At 36.2% G+C, this 10,302-nt stretch overlaps 1 protein-coding gene across 1 annotated transcript; it reads left to right on the forward strand.

Annotated features, from left to right (window-relative positions):
- Positions 1–229: 229 nt before the first annotated feature.
- On the forward strand, positions 230–8,574 carry LOC149838136 (SUN domain-containing protein 4-like). Its single transcript, XM_090008193.1, has 5 exons — positions 230–389; positions 639–1,981; positions 2,083–2,168; positions 8,290–8,392; positions 8,524–8,574. The coding sequence occupies exons 1-5, from the start codon at positions 230–232 to the stop codon at positions 8,572–8,574; spliced, it is 1,743 nt and encodes a 580-aa protein (XP_089864319.1).
- The last annotated feature ends 1,728 nt before the right edge of the window (positions 8,575–10,302 follow it).

Genomic DNA, 10,302 nt, shown 5'->3' on the forward strand with positions numbered 1-10,302 from the left:
TATCGAAATTCATGCTATCGAATCAGAAGTTTATTCTTCGACTTTTTCTTTAGTTAATTCTCCCCTTTTCATCTGAAAACTGAAAGGAATTGAATTCTTGAACTTTATTCCAAAACTAAAGTTGTCGTGAAGCCTTTCCGGGAGAGGTTGTTCTATTTTCTGTGAAGACGATTTTTTTTTTACACTCGTTCTGTCTGACTTTGTAGTTGCAATATGGTCTGATGAGACGATGCAGCGATCACGTAGAGCTCTTCTCCAGCGAAGATCTCTGGAGAATATCATCCTGCGCAGAAAGCGGTTATACAAGCTCTCGGTATCCCTGGTTCTCCTTTCGTGGGGTCTCATATTTCTTCTGACTTCGTGGATGGACCGCGGTGATGGATACAGACGTAAGATTGTAATCACATATTCTTGAATTAGTAATGCGGTGTTTATCCATCATGTTTTTTTGTCCTTGAGTTGATTTATTTGTCCATGAGTTTTTTTATTTCCAATTTCGTTCTTTGATATCTTGAATGGGTTTGTGTAATTTCACTTCAGCTTCAAACTATTTTTTTTCCGGCATCTTGTTGTGAGCAGTCATCACGGTGTTTTGCTCATCTTCTTTTGTGGGTATCTGTTGCTTTGTGTTGATTTAGGAGATGAGTTTGCATCTAAGCAGAATGGTTCCTTCTATTCACACGTTCTTAATTCAATCAGAGGATATGGATTGCTGTCATCTATGGCTACCGATGCCTTTGATGGTGAAGATGCAAAGACTGAGAATTCAATTGGACGACTAAAATCAGTGGTGGCAGATTCCTCCTATGCTGAATGGATACTTTCTTCTAATTACGGAAGGATTCAACCAGGAGAAATGGGTGAGGAAACACAAGATCTGATGCACTCTGTGGAAGTTCAACCTGAAAATGTTAGACATTTCTCACAGGATTTAAGTTATGGACCTGCGCATGTAAAAGAGGATGCTCAAAAGAGCGATAGGTTGTTCCCTGTTACAGCACCTGATCTTGATGAATTCAGAAGTAAAGCTATGGGTTCCAAGGTCAGATCTGGGAGGGATCAGCTTGGGAGCGTCATAGACAGGCTGGATCCTGGTGGGAAGGAATACAATTATGCTGCTGCATCAAAGGGAGCTAAGGTCTTGGATTATAACAAAGAGGCAAAGGGTGCCTCAAATATTTTAAACAAAGACAAGGATAAATACCTTCGCAATCCATGTTCTGCGGAACATAAGTTTGTTGTTATAGAACTCTCAGAGGAAACCTTAGTTGACACAATAGAAATTGCAAATCTCGAACATTACTCTTCAAATTTGAAGGATTTTGAGCTATTCAGCAGTTTGGTCTTTCCCACAGAGAACTGGACCTACCTTGGTGAGTTCCATGCTGGAAATGTAAAGCATACACAAAGATTCGCTCTTCAGGAACCAAAGTGGGTTCGGTACTTAAGGTTAAATTTCCTTACCCATTATGGGTCAGAATTTTACTGCACACTGAGTGTTGTGGAAGTGTTTGGGGTGGATGCTATCAAGAAGATGCTGGAGGATTTGATTCCTATTCAAGGTAATGGACCAAGATTGGAGGAGCAACCAGTCAATCTGGCATCTGGGGAGGGGAACGCCAGATTGGATGGTAGGGAGGAGCTTGATAATGTAGACATGTTAGATTCCTCTTCTAACCCGTTGAGTTCATCTCAAGGAGTATTTGATTATGAATCTAAAAGCAATATGCGCGAATCGCAAACTGAATTAAGACCAAAGCATGGTGGAAGGATGCCTGGAGATGCTGTCCTTAAGATACTGATGCAGAAAGTCGGATCCTTGGATTTGAATTTCTCTGTTTTAGAGAGATACATTGAAGAGTTAAATTTGAGATATGGAAATATTTTCAAGTATTTTGATGAGGAGTTATCTGATAAAGCCTCGCTTGTGCAGCATATCAGATCGGCAATAAGGGATCTTGAAGAAAGCAATGAGGCCATTGTAAGTGCAACTCTCAATCTCCCATTATTTGAGAAAATGTGTGGAATTTGAACCGCAATTGCCTTTAGTAATTTCTCTTAAAATTTCATTTGTTTCACCAGGCTAGAGATATTGATGAGCTTAAGGCTTGGAAATCTTCTGTTGGTTCTCAGATGAATAAATTGGTTGTAGATAATAAACTCCTCAGGTTTGAATCCTAGTTTTGACTTATGTTTTCCGTTTATTTCAGTTTATGTATGCAAAATCAGTTGTGAACTTATTTCACTTTCTATTAGACGCCTTCACATGGGTTTGCATGATTATACTTGAAATTTCAATGTCCATGTCCTCTACTGAAGGCTCAACATCCTACTCTGGGCTGACAAAGACCCAATACCAGATATTTCCTAGCTTTTGCATGCAGTATAACATTCCTTCTGTAAACATTTTATTCCTTATGTGTGGTTATATGAAATGCCTATGGTGGCTAGAATAGGCAGAATGCTCAGGTTGGCCTGACTGTGTCAAGAACATCTTTATGCTTCCTATCTGTGTTTCTACACTTTAGTTATATGTGGTATTTACTGAGACATGATCAGGTCTAGGTCATGGGTATCGGGTCTTCTTAGTATTGGGCCTATTGTATTTCTCAGTACATGTTTCCTCTATTGCCCCTTCCTGGTGTGTATTTCATATGTTTATTATCAGGGGTATTTATGTCATGTAAAAATGCTTTTTGTTTAATATATAAGAGAAAGAAATAGGGCACGACCCCCATATTGGTAATCGTGCGAGTTTACAGCCCCAACCATTGTGTCTTCTCAACAGAATAATCTGGTTATGATACATGATTTATAATGGTATTAGAGCAGGCCATGATATAGATGTTGGAAAATGTGGTAGGATAAGATTTAAACAATAACCTATAAACTTTACAAAATTCAAATACTACAAAGAATATTATCAATCGAGTATGATATATCCACATATGATTGCAATTAAGTATATAATTTCATTGCTTTATTTTATGAGAAACAATCACACTTATGTGTAGGAGAAAGATTGATATTTTATGTCTACAAGAGACCAAATGGGTAGGTGAGAAAGCAAAAGTGATAGAACCTTGGGGATATAAGATTTGGTATACAGGAATAAATAGGAATAGGAATGGAGTAGGGATTGTTATGAGTCATGAGTTTATAGATAATGTAGTTGAGGTCCGTAGGAAGGGTGATAGGATTTTACTTATTAAATTAGTATTAGGTACAAATATTATTAATATTATTAGTGTTTATGCTCCTCAAGTGGGTTTAGATGATTCCATTAAGCGTCAATTTTGGGAAGATTTAGATGGAGTAGTACAAGGGATATCTTATGGTGAAAAGCTTTTCATCGGCGGTGACCTTAATGCACATGTAGGCATTAGTAGGGATGGATTTGAGAGTATCCATGGAGGTTATGGTATAGGAGAAAGAAACGAAAGTGGAGAAAGGATTTTAGATTTTGGTTTGTCCTATGATATGATCTTAGCAAACACTTGGTTTAGGAAGAGGGAGTCTCACCTAGTAACATTTAAAAGTGGAGTTAATAGGAGTCAGATAGATTTTTTCCTACTTAGAAAGTGAGATAGGGGTTGTTGCATCGATTGTAAGGTTATACCGGGAGAAAAGTGTAGCTACACAATATAGAGTCTTAATTTAAGATCATAGAATTAGACAATGCCGCAAAAGGGATAGACATAGGATAGATCCTAGAATTAAGTGGTGGGCACTTAAAGGAGCTAAACGAGGAATGTTTGTAGAGCAGGTAGTTAAGGAAGCTGATTGGTGTCTCAAGGAGGATTCAGAATCAATGTGGAATAAGATAGCGGGTGGCATGAGAAAGGTGGCTAAGGAGGTATTGGGTGAGTCTAAAGGCGGTGCACCGCTAGGTAAGGATACATCGTGGTGGAACGAGGATGTCAAATTAGCTATTAAGGTTAAAAGAGAGTGTTATAGAAATCTAAGTAAGAGTCGTGATAAGGAGAATTTGGAGAAGTATATGATAGCAAAGAAGGAAGCTAAAAAAGTAGTTCGGAACGCGAGGGATAAGGTATATAAGGAGGTTTATGACAAGTTGGATACCAAAGAAGGCGAGAAGGATATTTATAGGCTTGCAAAGATGAGAGATAGGAAATCGAGGGATCTGGGTATGGTTAGATGTATCAAAGATGAAACACAAAGGGTTTTAGTCAAAGATGAGGAGATTAAGGAGAGATGGAAAAATTATTTTGATAAGTTATTTAATGAAAGTCATGCTCAGGATCTTGGAGACTTCTCTATTCCTTTTCATGAGATGAATAGTGACTTCATGTGCAAGATTCAAAAGAAAGAAATTGCAGAGGCTTTGAAGAAAATGAAATCAAGAAGGACAGTTGGCCCAGATGGTATTCCTATCGAGGCTTGGAAATGCTTGGGAGAGAAAGGTTTAGAATGGTTGACAAATCTTTTTAACAAGATTTGGCGGACAAATAAGATGCCTAATGAGTGGAGGAAGAGTATTTTGGTGCCTCTATATAAAAATAAGGGTGATATACAAGATTGCACAAACTATCGTGGTATAAAACTCATGAGTCATACTATGAAACTTTGGGAGAGGGTGATTGAGTCTAGGTTGAGGAAGGTTGTCATGATATCGGAGAATCAATTTGGTTTTATGCTTGGAAGATCAACTATGGAAGCTATACATCTTCTTAGACAACTTATCGAGAGAAATAGAGAGAGGAATAAAGATTTGCATATGGTTTTTATTGATTTAGAGAAGGCATACGATAGAGTACCTAGGGACGTTCTCTGGTGGACAATGATGAAGAAAGGTGTTTCTCTCAAGTACATTAAAATAATTAAAGATATGTATGAAGGAGTAGTAACCAATGTCCGCACTTGTGGAGGGGTGACAACGAATTTTCCTATAACGATTGGGTTACATCAAGGATCTGCTTTAAGCCCTTTCCTATTTGCTATAGTGATGGATGAGCTTACGAGATCAATTCAAGAAAATGTGCCGTGGTGTATGTTGTTTGTTGATGATATTGTTTTGATTGATGAGTCTAGAGCTGGGGTTAATGCTAAGTTAGAATTATGGAGACAGACATTGGAAGCTAGAGGTTTTAAGTTGAGTAAGAGTAAGACAGAATACATGGTATGTCGGTTTAGTAAGCAACAAAGTAATGATGAGAGTGTAGTGAAGCTTGGTGAGCAAGAAATACCGGTGGATGATTGTTTCAAATATTTGGGATCTATCATTCAAAAGTATGGAGAAATTGATGGGTGGATGAAATCATAGGATAAAGGTTGGGTGGATGAAATGGAAAAGTGCAACTGGAGTGTTGTGCGATCGTAGAATGCCATTGCGGTTGAAGGGAAAGTTTTATAGGACGACTATTAGGCCTGCTTTACTATATGGTACGGAATGTTGGGCTGCCAAGAGATATCATATTCAAAAAATGAGTGTAGTTGAGATGCGTATGCTGAGATGGATGTGTGGAAATACAATAAAAGATAAGATTCGGAACGAGGAGATACGTAAGAAGGTAGGTGTTGCACCCATTGAAAATAAGATGAGAGAGAATCGTTTACGGTGGTTTGGACATATTCGGCGAAGGCCTAATGATGCTCCAGTTAGAAGGATGGAGAAATGTGAAAATATATTAGTTAAAAGAGGTCGGGGTAGGCCTAGGAAGACATGGATGGAGGTGATAGGAAAGGATATGAATGCTTTGAACCTCACCAAGGACATGACATTGGATAGAAATGATTGGAGGAGAAGGATTCATGTGGAAGACCCATAATGATTTTCTTTTTTGGTTCATATCGCCGACCCCAATTATTTTGGGATGAAGGCGTAGTTGTTGTTGTAATCACACTTATGAGAAAAACTGTACGATTTTATACATGATCCATATGACATGTCAATTTAAATATGCAAATGAAATTCTCATGACTATTGCAATTAGAAACAAACATGTAATCATAATCAACAATCATAAATATGATTTTAGTTAAGATCAGAATTAAGATCAAGCTTATTTAAACAAGCAGGCGAATCTGTCAAAACAAAAACCGTTTGATTGTCATGTAATTTCGGACATGATAGAGGAAGAATTTTCTTTGGGCTTAAAAAGATAGAATTTAGATAATTGAATAAGCTTTCCAACACATCAAAAATTACTGAATTCTGATATACGGTTGCAAAGTTATGGCTTCTGCAAGCTGACTATGTCAAGTGCTATCCGATTTCGATTATGATCCTACCTAAATATATGTATAGGATCTAAACACGAATTTGAATAAATAATATACATAAATCAATAATAACATTAATAAAGAGAGAAAGAAAAAGTGTACCTTTCACCGGTTAAATCTCTCAAATCCATGTTGATTGAAAAAGAAAGAAAAAATAAGACATAATGTTAGATCAACTTACTTTAACTTGAACCATCATCAAAATAGAATTGGGTTCAAGCTTTTATGTCCATCCTAGGTTTAGGAGCACACCAAATGGGTTGGACTTGGGCTTGCCTCTTTGCTACATGGCATACAGCTACCCAGAAAGATTTCTCCATTGCTCCTCCATAGAGTGAGAACCTCTATTTATAGAGTATGGGGACTCCAGTTTTCCATTAAGAAAAAAAGTCCTAGTTGATGCCAACTTTCAACCAGACTTTCTTAACTGATAAGGCCATCCCTCGTTAGGTAATATTTATAACTAAAATAAGACTCTAAAAGTTGTAGAGATTTTAGAGATACCAAAAATAAAATTTAATAAATATAATAATTATAAGCATATCCCTAAAACAAGATTTATAAAAAACTTGTTTGCCAAATCACAACTTTGATTCAATATATTCATATTTACTAATATACTTTTTTGGGACTACATTGAAGTTGAAGCCAACTTCCAACCACACTTTATTAATTGACAAGGCCATCCCTCTTTAGGTAATATTTTTAATTAAAATACAACTCTAAAAGTTGTAGAGATTTTAGAGATATCAAAAACAAAATTTAACAAATTTAATAATTACAAGTATATCCCTAAAACAAGATTTATAAAAAACTTGTTTGTCAAATCACAACTTTGACTCAATATATCCATATTTATTGTTATACTTTTTTGGACCACATTGAAAGATGTATTAGAGGTCTTACCTTAATATAATGCGCTCACGCTAGTTACCATTACGAGCATCAGAAAAACTTGGCATGTTATCGAACCCATACTGAAAATTGATTGGGTTGAATCAGACTGGACTTGATAGCATAATCTGCTGATGTTTTTGGTGATCTGAAAAAAGAAAAGAAAAAAAAACACAGATCATTACTGCGGTTTAATTTCAATATCGCATGCCAAATTTGCATTGATTTCGTAGTTATTTCCAATATTCATTCACAATATTTGTATTGTATTTGTTTTAATGAGTCTTGTTTGTATCCAAATGCTTTTTGGTTTGGCATTTGGATTTTGGTTTGGAGTATCTTGGTTTCCATGCCGTTTCATGACAGTGCATTCATTCAAATAAAGCTAAGCTAATGCAAATTCTGTTCCAGAGATTCTTGGGTAGATGTAACATTGGGTTGTATTCCTCGTAGGCCTCACTTGTAAATAGTGTTTCCAACAAAAAACTTTATTTTGGTTTCAATCCAGGTTGAGTCAGGTTGAATCACCTTGATTTCAGTGTTTACTTGGAAAGTCTTTGAATCAACAACATTTTCATTTATAATCACAATATGAGTGTTCTATCTGAAATATAATGTATTTTATGTGCCATTCAGGTATTGACAATAATATTTGTACCAGTTTGCATCTCTTTAATAATTATTTCACTATTATTAGCTTTCGGTTTGGAGTACTTTTATAACATGTTTGATATGTGAATGAGGTCTTTGGCTCATCCTATTGAGAATAAATCATGAAACTTTGTCCTTAAGTCTCATCTGATAAAATTCTCTGTACACGACTGGTGAGTAATGAATTATGCTGATTGAATCTTCCTATTGATTCTTGATGATGAATTTTCTAGTTGTGCAAGATGGATGCTTGTTCAAGATTGGATCTTTCTATATGTTTGTTAGTTTATGAGATCCACGTTCTGTGATCATAAATAACAGGATGCACTCATTTATAATTGTAGATGCTGTGACTGGAAAAGAAGATGATTTTGCTTGTTGTTTCTCTTGTTAGGTCATACGGAATTATTAGCATGCATGGGGATGTAACATGGGACCCTGCCCGTAGTGTTTTTTCTTTCCAATCCTTAATCCTTACTCTCTCTGCTTGTCTCCTTGCAGGTTAGAGATAGAGAAATGGCAAACCGATCTGGCCAACATGGAGAATAAAGGTTTTGTCATTCTGCTCTTTAGCTTCATCTGGGGGATCCTAGCTATCCTCAAGGTATTTGTGGATCTTCTGTCGAGTTTTTGTAGGACACAGAAGTCTGTCAGCTGCGTTAGGTTGAGTACGCCCTGGATTTTGATTTTGTTATCTTCCTTTGTGATCTCCATCATTGTGATATAATCTTTAAGTGGAGACATGCTTTTGCTCTCGAGCAGTCGGCATTGTACAGAGTCAACTGAGCATGCATAGCCCTGAAGGTGCTAAAAGTTTTGCAGTAAATGATCTGCTTCTTTTCATTTTCTCATGCTTGATTATGGTCAGTTTGGCATGTTCTTGACGCTGAAATTCCATTGGAATCTAGAACTTAATTTTCATAAATATGGACAGGTGTAGGTTTCTTAGCGTTGGAATGCCCTTTCTCTTTTTTGGCAAATATTTTGGGTGAGAGAAATTCTCACTTCTGTGAAAATGGAATTCCAATTCTATCAACCAAACCTGCTGCAACTCTCTAATTGCCCTGATAAATATTGGCAAGCCCACAATCGAACACTCATTATAGGATTTAGGTCGTCTACTATTGCCAACAATCTAGCTATTAGTTAGCCTGTCTTGAAAAAGTCGCTCCATTTTGGACCCAAAACAAAGAAATAACCCCCCTGTGAAATTATAGATCACTTTTAAGATCAAACAGTCACATCTAGTTGAGTACGATTTTTTCCAAATTGGTATTGTCAAAAAAAAAAAAAAAAGATACAAGAGAAAGAGGAAGCAGAGTCAAGTCAATGATGACACAGATCAACTCTTTTTTTTTGCACCACAGATCTTACTATCTTTGAAGCAATTGGAGCTACATCTCTTTTTAATTTTCATTTAAGAGTTCCTATGCATTTCCATGTCCTTTGAAACATCTAAAAATGGAACAAATTTCCTTCGTTAAGAATTCATACAGGATTTGTCACTATGAAAATGGTAATTCTAACATTGTAAGATATTCAAAATAGTCTAAATTTTGAAAATTGCCATGTTTCTTTAGGATTATATTACATTTTTGAAAATATTGCAATAAAATTCTGATATTTTCCTAGGATTGCTTCCATATCTAAAAATGGAGTATGCATTGTATTGATATTTTGGACAAGAACGATCTTCTTTCAGGGTCCCAAAAGGTTGTTGTCAAGATCAAAGCTATTTTTAACATGTTGGACAAGGTGGACAATAGGTATGCTTTCTAGCCTTAGACTTTTATGCCTCTCGAACGATGATAGTTGGTATGGCAAGTTGAGCCAGCACAACCAGTGATCTCTATTGATGAATAAATTTTAATGTTAGGAAGATGAGACTTACTTGGATTTGTTGAAATCATAGGAGACATTGTTATAAACTTCGATCGTCCTTCGTTTGACAGGAAGGTAAAGATGGGGTAGGTTTTCTCAATCCCAGTAATTTGAATCGCACTGTCGTGGATTCTGATATGCAAGTCAAAAATAAAATGGTATAAGCACCTAATCCAAAGGATAAATAAGATTGAAATAAATAAATTAGGAATTTGGAAAATATCATTTTCAGACTCAAGGGGGTTAATTCTATCGCTTAAGCTTGTTCTTCTGTTCGTTAGCACCTTCATGTAGGTATATGTGTTATTCATTAACTTCTGGATAACATACCAACATGATTGAAATAGGCATGTTTTTGTAGGGTCAACATGTAGATATGGGATTTCTAGATAATTTTCAGATTGTTCAAGGTATAGAGGTGAGCCCCTATTTATAGAGTTCAACACACTCATTCAAAAGAGTTTTTTCTATACGAAAGCTCGTTCAAAGAAGAGTTCTTTTGCCTTGAGAGACGTATCAGGTGATTGGAATAAGATAGGAATAATTTTGGGCATATCCATGCATGTTCGATATAACGGATGACAGACTGATTGTGTTGTCCCCTAGCGAATGACACTCCTTATTCTGTCGTCC

This window comes from Nuphar pumila, chromosome 5 (genome assembly GCF_984573655.1).
Source record: "Nuphar pumila chromosome 5, dmNupPumi1.hap1.1, whole genome shotgun sequence".
Classification (NCBI taxonomy): domain Eukaryota; kingdom Viridiplantae; phylum Streptophyta; class Magnoliopsida; order Nymphaeales; family Nymphaeaceae; genus Nuphar; species Nuphar pumila.

Coding starts and splice junctions, on each gene's coding strand:
- LOC149838136 (XM_090008193.1), top strand. CDS start 230: ATGCAGCGATCACGTAGAGCTCTTCTCCAGCGAAGATCTCTGGAGAAT. Junction 390..638: donor CCGCGGTGATGGATACAGAC/GTAAGATTGTAA, acceptor GTGTTGATTTAG/GAGATGAGTTTGCATCTAAG. Junction 1,982..2,082: donor AAGAAAGCAATGAGGCCATT/GTAAGTGCAACT, acceptor TTGTTTCACCAG/GCTAGAGATATTGATGAGCT.